Source organism: Artibeus jamaicensis, unplaced genomic scaffold (assembly GCF_021234435.1).
Source record: "Artibeus jamaicensis isolate MK-2021 breed Jamaican fruit bat unplaced genomic scaffold, CSHL_Jam_final contig_519, whole genome shotgun sequence".
NCBI classification, from domain to species: Eukaryota; Metazoa; Chordata; class Mammalia; order Chiroptera; family Phyllostomidae; genus Artibeus; species Artibeus jamaicensis.
The window spans coordinates 18434810-18451758 of NW_026521871.1; the positions used below are offsets into that span (position 1 = coordinate 18434810).

The 16949-nt window shown below is 43.3% G+C and overlaps 1 protein-coding gene across 2 annotated transcripts in view; it reads left to right on the forward strand.

Moving 5' to 3' along the window:
- Nucleotides 1-225: 225 nt before the first annotated feature.
- Nucleotides 226-16949, forward strand: part of SLC6A11 (solute carrier family 6 member 11) — a 126924-nt gene continuing 110200 nt past the window's right edge. For both annotated transcript variants that reach the window (XM_053669060.1, XM_053669061.1), the window contains exons 1-4: nt 226-549; nt 3865-3999; nt 4123-4263; nt 7865-7955. In XM_053669060.1, the coding sequence (XP_053525035.1) occupies nt 312-549; nt 3865-3999; nt 4123-4263; nt 7865-7955 (605 nt within the window). In that variant the 5' untranslated portion in view covers nt 226-311. The remainder of the gene's footprint in view (nt 550-3864; nt 4000-4122; nt 4264-7864; nt 7956-16949) is intronic.

Sequence of the window (16949 nt, forward strand, 5' to 3'; positions counted from 1 at the left end):
AGGGCTCGCAAAGTCCTCACCGCCCGCAAGAGGCTGGAAGGTGTGCGACGCGCGCGGCACGCTCGGCGCGTGTGAGGTGCTCGCCTGCTCTCGGGCCGAGCCCAGCTGAGGCGGCGTGGGCGGCGTGGGCGGCGAGGGCGCCCAGGGGCCGGGCCGCAGCGCCGCATCCCGCAGCCCGCGCCGGGCCGGGTCGGCCCTTCAGCTCCACCCCCTGCCTCCTCCTCCCGCCCGCTCTCTCGCCTCCTGAAAAGCTAGCCCGCCCGGGGCGGCGGCGCAGAGCCGGCCCGGCGCACGAGGCAGCCAGCGCGGCCATGACGACGGAGAAGGCGCTGCCTCTGGGTAACGGGAAGGCAGCTGAGGAGACGCGGGAGTCTGAGGCGCTGGGGGGCGGCGGGGGCGCGGTGACCGCGCGCGACCCGCGCGACAAGGCAGTCCACGAGCGCGGCCACTGGAACAACAAGGTGGAGTTCGTGCTGAGCGTGGCCGGGGAGATTATCGGGCTTGGTAACGTGTGGCGCTTCCCTTACCTGTGTTACAAGAACGGAGGAGGTGAGTCAGCCGGCCCGTGGCACTGGGGAGGACACAGGGAGGGGAAACCAGCCCGTTGGGGGCGGGGAAGCTAGAGGTGAGGGAGACACCCCTCCCGCGCCAGTGTGTAGCGGGACGCTCCAGAGAATTCCCGCTCCCGCCACCTGGCGCGCAAGCTTACCCGGGCAAGGCTCACTTTCCCATTGCGCATGCGCACGTGCTCTTCGCACCTAAACGTGCCGCCTGCTGGCACGTGAGGATTTGTCCAGCAGGTGCGTTGTGCTCTAGGTGGACCAGACCAGGACCCGTTTCAGTGTGACCTGCACTGCTTTCGGGGGGCAGGAGACAGCCCCCTTGAGCCTCAGCTTTCCTAACTGGAAACCTCCGTGAAGAAACGGGGCTCAATTTCGAGCACTTACTGAACTGCCAGGCTGCGTACAGCTTCCGGTTTCATTCCGAAGAGTCACCTCACCCATTGTGCAGAGGAGGAATCTAAGGGTCAGAGAAGCCACTCAATAGTGATAAGATGGCATTGTGACACCAAAGGCCTTGTTTTATATTGGGATTAGACCAACGACAGGGAGAACTTTTCATTTAGGCACTGCTGTTTGATTTTCTGCCCAGTCTTTCATTTGATCTTAAGGCCCTTTCCACGACCTCTTTTCTGGCCACTCTGGGGGAAGAATTGGCACCAAGCAGTTTCTTTTACTGATCTCAGTCACCCACGACAAATAGCAAGAACACTGATTAAACGTTTAGGAGACGCTTAGAGACTAAGGGTAGGGGCCATGGAAAGGAAGGTGATGAGATGATCCTTTGTAGTGACAAAATATCCAAATAAGTTTGGTGGAGGTGCAGCAGTGAATCCTCAAATTTTTTGGTTCAAGGAATGGGCTCCAGACCAAGGAATGGGCACCACCTGTCATCATGAGAACAAGCCAGCAGATCCAAGGCAGGGGACCTTGTAAAACCTTACTGGGTGGCATAGTTTCCCCAAGGAAAAGCCTGTATCTATGTATTCCTGTCTTGCCGTTTCTCTGCCCTTCCCCCACTCCCCAGCAGATCCCCAGACTTCAGTGAAGGTAGCTTAGAGTTGGCTGGCAGGGACCAGGCTGTGTGGAGCAGGACTTCCTGTGTGAGCAGCTGCAGGGAGAGCAAGAACGGTACTGCTTGGCCTGAACTTTCTTTGGAGACATTCATTCTGAAGGCACTGGCTGCTCCAAGCCTGCTTTACACTGGCAATGAAGTGGCCGCTGGTGGTGTTGGCTTGGCAACAGGCAGAGAGGGAGTGCACTCTGGGACCCTGAATGTACCCTGCACCCTCAGCTGTGAATCCCACCTCTCTTTGCAGATTTAGCTTTCATAAGCTGCCATGTCTGTTTAGACACCTGTGGAAACCCTTTCGGATAGTCTCAAACAAAAAGTGTTTTAGCATAGTTTTTTGTGCAGTAAATCTTTATGCCAAAACTAAAAGCATTCCTAAAAGCAGAAACAAGGTAAGTTGGGATCATTACAAAGTCTGCCACAGATTAAAAAATTTGTAGTGAGTAGTTTTGTTTTTTGGTTTTTTTTAAAGATTTTATTTTTTATTTCTTTAGAGGGGAAGGGAAGGAGAGAGGGAGAGAAACATCAATGTTTGGTTGCCTTTCGTGCGTCCCCTGCTGGGAACTGGCCTGCAGGGGACCGGCCTGCAACCCAGACATGTGCCCTGACTGGGAATCAAACCACGATCTTGTGGTTCGCAGGCCCGTACTCAATCCACTGAGCTACACCAGCCAGGGCCAGTAGTTAGTTTTAAAATGAGTTTTTTGGGGGTTTTTTGTTTGCTTTTTTACTTTAACTTGCCAAGAGTCTCCATTGGGTACACAGATATCCTGGTTTAATTGAACTAGTTACCTCAAGGAATTACTAGCTTTGTGGATACATAGACCAAAAGGCTTCCAAAAAGTGTCATTTGTTAGGTTCTAGCAGGGGTGTCCAACCTTTTGGTGTCTCTGGGCCACACTGAAAGAAGAAGAGCTGTCTTGGACCACAGACTAAATACATTGTGACACATAATCACAAAATAATCTCATAATGTTTTAAGTAAATTTACAATTTTGTGTTGGGCCACATTCATAGCTGGTTGGACACCCCCGTTAGAGGATTCACAAGTAAATTACAGCATATTAGGGAAGCTGCTGCAGCTTGTTTTAATCTCTTAGGTTAAATGCAAAAAACAGACCCTTTTATCCCCTTTCACATGCTTTTTGCCTTCTAATACAGTTGGGATATCTGCTTATCAACAGTTTACCTTTTAAAAAATATCCACACAGCTCTACTCATAGATCCCAATAGTAGTTTAAAGAATTTCTTTCCAAATGTGAAACTTTAAAAATAGTGTCTTGCCCAGAAAATCTAAGAGCCTTTCAAAACCTGGTAGATATGGGTCTACTATCAGGATTGATCAAAATTGTTGCTATTGATCCTGCAGTTAGAGACTTCATTTAGCAAAAAGCAATTTCAGTTAAAGCCTTCACTTGTGAAATCAGATCATGGGGAATGGCATGTGTTTTCATGCTGTGTTAGAGAGAGAGAATGAGGGATTTGGAAAAATTCCTTCTGGCTGTAATAGCACATGCTCACCTGAGTTATTTAATTTATCTCACCAAAAGGCATAGGCAGTGGGTATTGTGTTTCAGCTAGGAGTAATAAGGCTTATGGTGGTCTTTTCTTAGGTTGATCCAAAGCCAGCCTTTCTGAACAGATTCTCTCTGCAGACTCCTTATAACTCAACTTTATGCTTGGGCCTCAAGTATTGGGATCTGATATTGCTCATTGCATATCTCCTTAAGAATGCTTTTCTTTGTGGAAAAGATATTTTGCAGGTCACTCCAAAGTAAATAAGTAGGGGGCCCCTCACCTGGCCTATTGAAATTACTTTAGAATAAAAAAGAAGGATGCATCACTCAGGGAGGGAACGAACTTCACCTGTGCTGGAGGGTGAAATGTAGAAATAAAAGAATCAAGCAAGTGAAACATTTAATTTTATATTATCATCTTATCCACACAATCATTCTATGAGATAATCAGTGTAGATATTAGGTAAAGCCCCACACTACAGAGGAAGAAGTTGAGGCAGGGAGATGTGAGGTAGATCACTCATGGTAGTGGGTAGCAGAGGGCACAAACCCAGGGCCACATTTTCTGACTCTGGTCCTCATCCCGGCAACCTGATATAAAGCTTAGAGGATATTTTGTCTTGCTCGTAGTAAGTACTTAACAAAGATTTCTTGTGCTGAATATAAAATGGTGGGGGCAATTTTAACCTCATTTTCTTATTTTACATTCTTGCAGGGGCATTCCTGATTCCCTATGTGGTGTTTTTTATTTGTTGTGGAATTCCCGTCTTTTTCCTGGAAACAGCTCTGGGACAGTTCACAAGTGAAGGTGGCATTACATGTTGGAGAAAAGTTTGCCCTTTATTTGAAGGTAAGATTGAGTTAATAAGAAAATAAAATGATAACTGGGTGATGTCAGGGTGTGAAGAGCAGCTGAGGCTATTGATGTAAGGCGAGCAGAGAGTCCAGTCACTCACTTTGCTTGTTTTTTCAGGCATTGGCTATGCAACACAGGTGATCGAAGCCCATCTAAATGTGTACTACATCATCATCTTGGCATGGGCCATTTTCTACCTGAGCAACTGCTTCACCACTGAACTCCCCTGGGCCACCTGTGGGCATGAGTGGAATACAGGTATGGTCCCAAGGGAGGGTTTCTCTGGAATTGAGTGTGTGTCTTTGTCCTAGAGTCCAATCCTGGCCCCTGGCTTCTCTATGTGACCCAGATTTTACTGAAACTGGAGGTCAGTTTTGCACTAGGTCTGGGTCCATTCTGTGGATTGTAGCTGTGAAGACTAAGCTGAGCCCTGGTTGAGGAATTTACATGGGTAGGTGATGAGGATGCTTTTCCCTCGCTTTGCCAAATACAGAGACTGAGTCTTTTGGGGCAAGAGTTGAGGTATGAGGGGTTCAGGCTGTAATTTCAGCCTTGTCTCTAGGTATTGGATTTTCCTTCATAAACAAAGGTTAGATTGGCTCGAGGGATGCAAACAGGAGGCTAATTAGGCTTTAGGTCAGTGGCCAGCAAATATCAAAAATGTGTTTGGTTGGCCAAACTTCTGAAAAATCAGAAGTCTTCACATAAAATTCTAGATTTCCAGCTTTTCTTGGAAAACTGAAAAGATCTGTCAATACCAGACCCACATTCCCACATTCTTGCTTGGCAGCAATGGACGCAGCAGAGAAGCAGGTGTTGCCCTGGAATGAGGCCACGTAGTTCTCACCCAGTCTTTCTGCTCATTTACTTTATCTGTCTAGCCTAGGTAGATATTTGAATCCATCACTCCACTGTACCGCTTGAATGAATACATTTTTCGATTACTTTAGATACTAATATACTATTCAATTTTTAATTTGTCATCTTACCAGGACTAAGTTTAATCCAGAGAAGGCAAATATGTGCCAACTCCTATCTATAGTTGTGTTGTGCTTAGAGCAGACATCGCTAATTGATTATACAACTCTTTCATTTTGAATCTAGTCTTGGCCTCGGAGCCCTTCTCAGCAGTACTCCAGCACCCACTGCCTTTTGACTGAAACTGGCATACATGCTTTAAGCCACAGGTGGCAAACACAAGGTCCATGGGCTGAATCAGGCCCTCCACCTTGTTTTATCCAGCCCAGAACCAGACTCCTCTCAGGACTCTTGTGGGCCCCACAGATCACCTCCATTTAGAATATAATTAGCACTCACCAAGTGGAGTGGGAAGCAGGCAGACAACTGGGGGGACTTTTCCCCAGCGGACTGCAAACCTTTTCTTCCTCTGGTTTGCACTCTCCTTTTTCTAAAGGCACTCTCCTTGTTTCTACCCAGGTGCAGCGCCGAACTCTTGCTTAACTCTTTAGGAGTAGTTACGTTTATACAGTCCTAAAATTACATTTGGCTCTTTGAAGGCAACCCACAAGGCTGATGTGGCCCCCGGTAAAAATGAGTTTGACACCCCTGCTTTAAGCTATTCATCAACCATGTGGTTAGGTTGTCCCTAGAAATGGCCTGTCATCCTGAAGGCTGAAGTATCATAAGATTGGGTGGTATGTCAGTCATAAGAAGGAACAACAGGCATCAGGCTTAGAAAAGCCTATGAAGCAGTTTCTAGCCATGCATAGCTTTGCCCTGCTCTCTTGCCTGTTGCATTTTATGGAGGTTTCACTGTCTCTCTTTAGGGTACTGGTTCTTAACCTTTCTTTAGCCAGGAACCTCATACAGGTACTTATCAGACTAAAATTGAAGGACATATTCTTGGAGGCCCATGAGCCCTCCATGATAATTGTGTGCATTTATTCTGAGGATATTCTAAAAATATGCACATGTTCTGGAATTACCTTGTAACTGAGGACAGTCAGATTTTAGTGCCTGACTTTGTGTGTGTTTACTATTGAAGATGTATTCTTGGTAAATAGGATGATGGCAGCCAAGGGAAGAAGAACAGAGAGATTTAATTCATAAATTGTACATTAGACCTAAATGAAGTTCCAGTAGGAATAAAGGTTTTGCAAAAGTGTGAACAGAGAAAAATGGTGTTAGAGTTGCATCTCAAATAGCGCATTGAAGAATGGGCAAGTTGAACCCAATAGACTCTACCTCCTACCTGTCAGTCCATTTTTCTGTTGAAGTCCATTAATATTACAAAATGGCATTGTCTTACACCCCCACTTTATGCTATCAATTTGAATTGTATTGTGTAGTTTAGTTGGTATTTAATTGTACTCTGTAGTTTAGTTGGTATTGATAAATTTAATTCTCATTTATAGTTGTATGAATACTATAATTATGAAGACTTTGTAATATTTTTATCTGTACATGATTAATGAGCATCTTAATAAAAATACCTTGTCAAACTTGGGTGTCTGAGGAATTTTTTACTCCAGGAAAAAATACTTTGAGAAACATAATTTTAGAGAACCTAATAAAAGCCAAGGGCTTCTCTCTCCAGAAAAAGGCACAGGGCACATCTGTACCTTTTACCTATAATAGCAAGTTTCCAGACTCCTCTCAGGACTCTTGTGGGCCCCACAGATCACCTCCATTTAGAATATAATTAGCACTCACCAAGTGGAGTGGGAAGCAGGCAGACAACTGGGGGGACTTTTCCCCAGCGGACTGCAAACCTTTTCTTCCTCTGGTTTGCACTCTCCTTTTTCTAAAGGCATGTGAACACTGGAGTTGTAGGAAACAACACACATAGGCGGTGCTTTCTGCCCCTGGAGATTGCAGATATAGTTTGGAGGGTTCGTGTATGTGTAAGAGGTACCGTAGAGAAGCTGAATACTGGCTCCATGGTGGCCACTGTGCAGGGCACAGGGACTCTGGAGTGAGTGGATGAAGGAGGCCCTGTCGTTGGGGAGCTTAGTGTGCAGTGGCCAAGGTGGCTTTGTAAGCAGAGGGGGGTATTATAAAGAGGCACAGGTCTCATGGTGGCAGACAGAACTGGACAATGACCATGGAAAAGAAGATGGAACCTTGCCTGGGGATGATTCTGCTTTCTGCCTCTAACTGGCTGGTGACTTGTAGGGGAGGGAGAGGATGTGGGTGGAGTTCCCTTGAAAACTGTGATCTTTAGATTCCTCCTCTTCAGAATAAAGGGAATTGGAAAAAGTGGTACCTTGAAGGGCCTTTACATTCTTTCTTAGACTTCAGGTTAGGGAGATCAGGGAGGAGGAGTATACCAGTTAATTTGGGCCTTAAAGGATGAACACTTGGATATTTTCACTTAAGCTTCAAATCTCCCTCAAGTTTCCTGAAATGAGAAGAGACAGTCAGTAATTTCTTTCTTAGATTGATTGAGGGAGGGAATTATAGAAAAAAAACCAACTAGGGGTTCTTTGCACACACAGGCTGTCATTTCATCCAGCCATCACATATTTATGCCACCCACATTACTGCCAGGGCCACCAAGCAGGACAAGTAAATGTATGGGCAGGCTTTTGACAGGGAAGTGGAAAAAAGGAAAGAAGATTTGAGAACAAAGCAGGAAGAAAGAGTTTGATAGGGCACACTGAGTGAAAATGAGGTAGAAATGGTCCCCTGCCCCCAAAACTTTTTCTTCAGTTTGAATGAGACCAAGCCTCTCAAACTGTAAGTTATTGATTTTACTCCCATGTTCTTTGAGGCATGTTTACTTGGAACAGTGAAACAGTGAGGTGAAACTGCCTCGTTGCTCCATCAGCTTTAAATGTTGCCCAAGATCTAGGCAACAGAAGTTAATCTTGTATTTCTTGTCTTGTTTCCACTGTAGAGAAGTGTGTGGAGTTCCAGAAACTGAACGTGAGCAACCACAGCCATGTGTCTCTGCAGAACGCCACCTCTCCTGTCATGGAGTTCTGGGAGTAAGTGGAATATGGCTTATCTCCCTTGGCCTGTGGGGGCTCCATCCTGGTTCTGCTTAGTTAACATTGACCTTGCCCGTGGAAAAAGCATAACTCTTCTTCCAGTCTTGCATTTCCTGGCCTTTGTGGGCATTTGACAGCATTGGAAGCCAGAGGGGAGCTCTTTAGAGGTTTCCCAAAAGGACAGCTGAGAGAAATGCTTTCTTGTTCTTTGATGACGTGTCAGCATGCCTAACTGCTTATTAGGGCAAGAGGTGCATGGTAAAATGATGGACAGTTTTAAAAAATACACTTTTAACAAAAGAAAAGATGTTTGCAAAAAGCTAAGTCAAGAGCATATTTAGCCTGGAAAGCAGAAGTCTCTGGGGGGATGGGTTATTATTCTTTCAGTAGCTGACATAGATGAACTTTAATAGATAAGATGTTATTGAGAGGCAGGTTTTGGGTGTGGTAAAGTTAAGCATAGCCTCACAGCATTGTCTGTAAGTACTTCTGAAGGTTGTGAGCACTCATCTCCAGAAGTGTTGGCCAGTGTAAGGCTGCTGCTGATCATTGTTGGGGAGGTGTCTGAATCCATAGACATTAGAATCAGTAATTGTGTAGGTCACAGGTGGCAAACACAAAGCCCACAGGCTGAATCTGGCTTCCTACTTTGTTATATCTGGCCTGGCACCTTGTTTGAACCCAGCAGCAACACCAAGCTCCTTGCCCCTAATTTAGAAGTAGTTATATTTATACAGTCCTAAAATTACATTCGGCCCTTCAAAGGCAACCTGGAGGCTGATGTGGCCCCCAGTGAAAATGAGTTTGACACCCCTGGAGTTGGCTATTTTCCAGGAGATGGGCATTTTTCACCAGCATTGCAAAGGGGTGTATGACCTATGGATTACATGGCTGCTACATATTACTTGTTCACTGCACAACCCTAGTGGGATGTCATTAACACTGTGAAATGTGTGCTCTACAATTGTGCAGTGTCAATCTGCATAACTGTGCATGACCGACCTGACTTAAGAGTGTCTATAGTAGTGGTAGACAGATGCCTTTCCCAAGTACTAAAGAGGTTTTCTTTGTGAGTCCTAGGCTGGCTAAATGCCTTCTGAAGCTTTTTCATCTGAAAAAAGTCTGGTTTATTGAAGACCCTCCGTCCCCTAATGCTGATTAATGGTAGCATAGAGGGGCAGTGGTTTTATTAGTGATTTTTATTTTCCTTCACTTTCTAAACGTCATTATGATGAATTTATATTTATCATTCTCATGTGTATGCTATATGTGTAGATAAATCCCAAATAATACTGAGGTCTTTGTTGCATGTTTTCAAGTTTTATATTAATGGTACCCATTACTTACATTTTTTTACAATGTTGTTTCTTTGCTCAATATTGATTTGAAGTTGTATCTCTATCAATACATTTAGCTTTGGTTCCTTCATTTTTTCCTATTGTATAGTATTTTAGTGTATAAATAGACTACGTTGTATTCAGCCAGCTCCTCTGGATAAATATTTAGACTATGTCTCCTTTCCCACTATTACTAAGCACACTGAGTGAATGTCTCGTCTGTGCTTCTTTGTGTGCATGTGTAAATATTTCTAGGCCATATACCTAAGAGTGGAATATACCACCTGGGTGGTAGGGTGTATGCATTATCATTTTTTGCAGAAAATGTCAAATTGCTTTTCAAAAATACTACTCTTGATTTTTTTCTTTTCCAAACAAGAGTGTGTGAGAACTTCTGTTGCTCTGCATACTAGACAGCACTTGGTCTGGTCAGAGTTAAGTTTTGCAGTGTAATGGGTGTGAAATGATATCCCATTATTTATTAAATTTATTTATTTTAATTGTTTTTCAAATACAGTTTTGTCTTTTACTCCCATCCCAGCCCCCCCCCCCAGTGCTCCCTACCTTTCTCCCATTTCCACCCGCCTTAGTTTTTGTCCATGTGTCCTTTATACTTGTTCCTGTAAATCCTTCCCCTTTTCCCCTGAAATTCCCTCTTCTCTCCCCTCTTGGTCAGTGTCATCCTGTTCTCTATTTCAGTGTCTTTGGTTATATTTTGCTTGCTTGTTTGTTTGTTGTTTAGGTCCTGTTAAAGGTGAGATCATATGGTATTTGTCTTTCACCACCTGGCTTATTTCACTCAGCATAATGCTTTCCAGTTCCATCCATGCTGTTGCAAAGGGCAGGAGGTCCTTCCTTCTTTCTGCTGCATAGAATTCCATTGTGTAAATGTACCATAGTTTTTGGATCCATTCATTTACTGATGGGTACCTAGGTTGCATTATTTTAAATATGCATTCTTCTCTTTGCTTGGGAGGTCGAACATCTATTCACATTTTTTATTCTCGACTTGAGTGTCCTCATCTGTAAACTTCCTACTCATATACTTTTCTCTTTGGATAGCTTGTCTTTTCTTATAGCTACAAAATCTTGACTGGGTTGGCCAAAAAGTTCATTTGTTTTTTGTTTTTTTTTTTTGCATAAGATGGCTCTAGTACTGCTTAGTTGTCTTTCACTTCATTCAAAACAATTTTGTTAGGTTGCATTGTGATAGATGTCATATCAGCATGCATTTATTTTATTTTAATTGTTCTTATAATACAGTTTTCTGCCTTTTACCCCCATCCAAGCCCTCCCCACCTCCCTCCCATTTCCACCCCAGCTTGTTATTATCCATGTGTCCTTTATACTTGTTTCTGCAAACCCTTCCTCCTTTCTCCTGAAATTCCCTCTCCTCTCCCCCATTTAAAAAAATTATCAAAATTGGTGAATATTTATGTAGCCAGTTTAATATTGAAGATGGGAGAAAATATGTAACATTTTTGGCATATCATGCTTTATTATTTAAAAAATAAAAACTCAACAGAAACACAAAAAAATTGTGCAGTGTATGGAGAAAGTGCTGTGACTGATTGAACAGGTCAAAAATGGTTTGCAGAGTTTCCTGCTAGAGATTTCTTGCTGGACAGTACTCCATGGTCAGATGGATGAATTGAAGTTCATAACGCCAAATCAAGACATTAATTGAGAACAATCAATTTTATACCATGTGGGAGATAGCTGACATAGTCAAAATATCCAAATCAATAAAGTTTTATGGGTGAAAATAAAAAAATATGTTTTTTATTTTACAAAAAAAACCCCATATGGGCTTTTTGGTCAACACAGTACATTCTAGATATTGGTATCTATGCTGCAATTTCTTTTCATAGTGTATGGATTTTCTTATTTACTTATGGCATATAGGAGCTTCATTCTTATTGAAGTCAAATTTGTCAGTCTTTTTGGTTTGTAGAGTTGGTGTCATACTTAAGACCTGTGTCCTTACCCCAAAGTTGTAAAAAAAATTTCTGTATTTTCTTGTAACAGATTTATAGTTTTCTTTTTTTCACATTTGTGAATAATATGTACCTGGAATTTTATTTTTGCATATAACATGAGGTAGGAATCCAGTTTTTTAAATATAAACAACCAATTTCTCCAGCAGTATTTACTGAATTGTTCATCCTTTCTGTACTGATTGGTACTGCCATCTTTTATATATTGTTTTTCAGATCTGTGCTTCCCTAAGCACAGATCTGTTTTGGGGTTCTCTGTTCTGTTCCATTGATCTCTTTTGCTAATTGTGTGTTGGTATTATACCTATAGTTTTATTGTAAGCCTTGAGCTGGTAAGGCATGTCCCTCACTTTGTTCTTTTCCAAAATTGTTTTAATCTTCCAAATTTTAGAACCAGATTGTCAAGTTAAAAAAGAAAACAACAATAAAGAACAAAACAACTCTGGGAATTTCAGTTGGGAGTGTATTGAACTTACACGTTAATTTGAGGAAAACTGATATCTCTATGCTTGAGCTTCTGTGCATAGACATGGTATAGCTCTACACTTTTTTAGGTCTTTTAAAATGCCCAATGGAACAGTAATATTTAAATGTGGTCTGATAGTAGCAGCATTAGAATCACTTGGTTAGAAATGCAGATTCTCCACCCCTTCCCAGACTTAATGAGCAATAGTCTCAAATAGAGGATCCACACAATATTGTGATAGAGAAGAGACTGCTATGGGGAAGAGGGTGGGCCTGTGTGGCCTTTTTAAACCCCATCAGGCTATGGTTTCTCAGAAGACTATCACATAGACTTCTTTTGAACATGCATATTGAGGATCTATAAAACATGGTCCCTGTGTTCCCTTAGAAAACCCCTCCTGAAATCCCAAACTGGAAAGGGTATCTGTAATTTACTGCTGTTTTGCACCATTCATTTCCTTTGTAACATATATGAAAAATCTCAATCAAATCATTATTTATGCTTTGTGCTTGTTTATTGTCTGAGTTCCCCATAAGCAGTCATGAAGCAGCACCTTTTGTGGTTTCATTTACCACTGGTGGTCTATGGAAGACCCCCAGTGAATTGATTACAAAGTGGATAGATGCATGAGAGGATGGCATACAGGCAGGCAGGCAGGCACGCAGGCAATATTTTCTTGAAAATGCTATGTAAGAAGAGTCAAAGTGGGCTCTGGTAAGAACTCACCTTGTCACTCAGCTCTCCAGTGACAGCACAGATTAGTTCCAGGATTCCTTCACAATATCTATATTGTACCTTTTTGCCTGTGACTTTGATCATTCAAGATGAAAGTCCATGGGAGAATAAACCCATGGTTTGAGTTTTGTATTCATATTGTATCTATGTCATCTACCCAGTGTTGAATTCTACATCCAAAAAGTACTCCAATACTGGTTTGACACCCCTTCAAAAGATGCTTTCGTCTGACAGCTCTAATTCATCTTTTCCTCAGAGAAGAGTTTGGAATGTAGAGAATCTGGGAGATGTGCATAGCATCCCATGAAAAACTATTTGGGGCCACGTAAATTTGAGAAGGGTGAAAGCTATGCTTTTAGTAAGAACATCTGTTATCTTTGATTAATCCAAATTCCCATATGTATTTTCCAGTGAAATCATTTGGAATTTTTCCCCTCCTCTACCCTCACACCTGAATGCTGGCATTACACTAAACACGGTCTGACAAATACTTTGCTAGGAGGAAGTTCTTCCTTAAATTCAGGTGACAGTTGACTTCTGGAGCTTTGGGAAGGACAGGCCTTATTTCTTTCTTATGTGACAGCCCCTGAGGTATTGGATCAGGTTTCCTCAAAACATTTCTTCCGTTCTCTGTAGTGTTTCCCTGCATGGCTGGCTCACAGATACCCCACCTCTATTCACGTCTTTAGTGGGCTCCTTTTGTCTTTTCTTCACTTCCTCTAACTGTGGGACCTCGTTCAGGGCCACACTGCTTGGTCAGAGTAGACTGCATTGGCTGTCTGCATGTTCATTCATTTGGCAAATGTCTGGGCTCCTGGGGCACATAGGAGGGACATGGTACATTTTTGGAGGAGGCAGAAGTATAAGATGAGATTCTAGTCCTCTAGAAACAGAGGTAAAATAAGCCTGCACAGATTACCATAAAATCCTTTACAAGGTGCTGTTTTTCTGCCCATGGCCAGGCATGGCTTCACCTAGATCTTAAGCACCTGGCCCCTCCCATTCCCCATCTTAAAGGTCCATTTTCCTTTTCGGGGTATAATTAAAATTACTGGTTTAGCCAGTGAGTCAGTCCTGGATTGGGCAGGAGGCCTTTTGGAGTAGAGGTGGCCTGTCTTCCTAATTTCAGATTTCAAAATTAGGCCATCTTGATTTCCCTTATTATCTCATACATCTGGTATCCATACATTTATATAAATGTTTGCAGTTCTAAATTTTGAGCCTGTGTCCCCTGGTGGGATTGAGTATTATTATGTGTGTTACTAGCATTGTAACATCAGATGGGCTTTGTCTGTTTTCACTTCCCTTTCTCAGGCCCTTGAATCCCTTTAGTCAAGGGTTTTGTGAGTAAGTTTACATTCACTATGTATACAGTTGAAATCACTTTTGCATGGTGTTCATGCAACAAATTTTATTGAGCACATATTGTGTGCTTGGCCTGAATTAAGCTTGAAGGGGTATTCGGTTCCATATCTTTGTTCAAAATGTTTGTGCACACTTGAGGAGTTTCTGAAAATTTGTTTATTTCTAAATCACGTGGCCACTCGAATTAATTTTCTTTGGACATGAAACTGGGGAGGCAGAGGAGCAGGAGTGAGACCCTGCTGGTCCCTGTCTTTCTCTCAGACTCCCCTTCCCCCTGCCCACCTTCCTCTGCACTGGACTTCTTTCTGTCCTTTGTCCCTACTGGGCTTGTCCCAGCCTCAGTCTCAGGCTTTTGTTCCCTTTGTTTAGAAGATTCCTCACCAGCTCTTTGTGTGGCTGGCTCCTTATCATTGAACCTTAATTCATATGTCATTTGGGAATTCCTCCCTGATGTTCAGCTGAATCAGCACCCATCCCTTTGGACCCATATCACTGTGTTTTATTATCTTCATAGTATTTAGCTAAAATCCTCAGGTCTTCATTTACCTATTTTCTTTCTCCCCTGTTAGAGTATAAGCCTCAGGCCACCAAGGACTATTCTGTTTTATTCACTATGATCTTGCCAGCACATTCTAGGTGCTCAATAAATAGTAGCTGAAATGGATGAGTGGAAGAGTGAATAAATGAATGAATGTTTCTTAACCCTTTGGCATTTAAGTTTTTTCACTATAGATTGGAAATGGTGACAGCATCTACCTGTGAGGTTGAGATGAGGATTAAAGAAGTACTCGCTGGTACCAAGCCCAGCATAGCTTAAGCCTTTTGGGAAGGTTTAAAGGCAAAAAGAGAATGTTCATGATCGACCCTACCATTTGTGGGATGGGGATTAGCCTTGTTCCCTACCTTGCCAACCTCTTTGGATTGCTGTGAGGATGAAAGGAGAAAATGTGTATTAAGAATTTTAATGGGCTGTAAGTAGGGTACCCAAGTATGGAGGCTCAGTGCCTTGTTTAGCCCCTACGTCTGCCATGGCAGATTCATGGCTGAGTCTTATGCAGAGCTGGCCTGTGTGCTGACCACAGGGTCGGAAGTTGTCCCCCAGAACCTCTCCCTAAGCCAAGACCCAACACTGTGTGACACTGTCTACTTCTGCTAGTTTGGATTGCCCCACCCCCAATATGTGACCCCATTCATAACCACAGCATGACTTCAGCCAACAAGTTCCAGAGCTCAGTGTAAGTCATGCTTCCTCCACTCACCCAGTGCACAGCGGTGGGCAGCTTAGATAGCCTCCCTGAGCCTCTGTCTGGTCCTCTGAAAACGTGATGGTCATAGGACCTAACTCTCAGGGTTGCCAAGAGCATCAGATGAGGCCCATATGCCTTGCACGTGGTACATTTTTAGTATATGGTAATTTTACAAGGAAAACTTTATTCAGGTCTTTGAGAGTCTACATGAGTACTCAGCATTCTTAAGAAAGGCCCAGGCAGGTCTGTTTGCCTATGACGGTGAACCTAGAGAACTCTCTTAGTGTATTTTCTACCTTTGAATGTTCTTTCAACATTTTTTTGAGCACTTAGTGCATTCTGGGCCCCTTATCAGTAGCCAGAATGATGAGTGGTATGCTTTCTGTTCCTGAAGTAGCCCACAGCCTGGTGGGGAAAGCTGGATGTAAAAAAATGAAATAAATAAAATAGTTTTTGAAATATAAGGCAACTGTATTTGTATGATGCTTGCATGGAGTGAAGATGAGGAAGCCCAGATGTCTGGGTTGTGATGAAGGCTTCATGGAGTCGACAGTGTTTAGCTGGGATTTGCAGGATGAATAGAAGTTCGTGTGATCAATGATGGAGTGAATGAGAGGCATGCCAGGTAGAGAAAACAGCATAGGCCAGAGCTCAGAAGAACTAAAGTTGTTTGGAGAGGTTTACCTCCAGTGCTACTGCCTCTGGAGCCTGAGGAATGGTGGAGGACTGCTGAGGAGGGAGCTAGGAGCCAGAGTTTCTGGTCAGTCACAAATCTTTACTGAGCATCTACTATATGTCAAGCATCATTGTAGATTCTGAGATACAAGGTGAATAAAACATAGACTTGCCCTGGTGGCGCTGACAGCATAGACAAACCAAATAAGCAGAAAGCATTAGGTTGACTTGGGATTGGTCTCCTGAAGAAAAAGCAAAAATGGAGTAGAAAGTGTCAGAGGGTCAGGGAGGGTCTCTCTGAGGAGGTGGCATTTGAGGAAGGACCTGAGAGAAGTAAGAGATCCAGCCATGCAGATATCAGGGACAAGCTCTGAGGCTGAGCAAGCCTGAAGGGCAATGAACCTGAAGTGGGAGGATGTTTGGAGACTAGCAGGTGGCCAGTGAGCCCAGAGACAGGCATGAAGGACCTTGGTATTTTTTAAAGGGCTCGAAATGATCCTGTGGGATGCCTTCAGAGGTTGTAGCATCTGTGGAGTAATATAATTAGGTCTGGGCATAAGGCATCTCCAGGCTGTCAGAGGGGCAGGGGCAGGGTTAGTGGGGTACTTGCTTCATCCAGGTACCTGGAGCTGAGATGTCTGCTGGAAAGAAGGGAGGTTTTGTGGGGAGTAGTGCCCTTACCTATTGGAGAAGATGGGCAGAATCGATCTTGCAAGGACAATGGTAATTCTGCCTGGCCATGCTATGCACCGAAGTGAGAAAAGAACTGTCCCTCTGATCTCTTAATGCCTTTGCAGCTACCCATGTGCACTAAGATATCTCTATCTGCATACTTCCTCAGTGGGCTCTTCCTTAGAAGGGACGATGGGAGGCTCCCTCTGAACGTGCAGACTCTAGCTGCTTTTAGATAGCAGCAGACATCATCTTAGCAATAACCCCTAGTACTTGGGCTGCACATATGCTTCGTCCCCCAAAGTCCACTTCTGAAACTGTTCTGCAGGCATGACCACATTAGTTATGAACAGCTTGTTGGTGGTAGCACTGTTTGTGATCATTAAGAAAAAAAGACACGTGTAATATGTTCTTAAATATTCTGCTGATTAGATAAGTTATGGTATATTTCTTCAACAACTGCTAAAAAGGAATGAGGCAGAAAAGCTGTTGATATA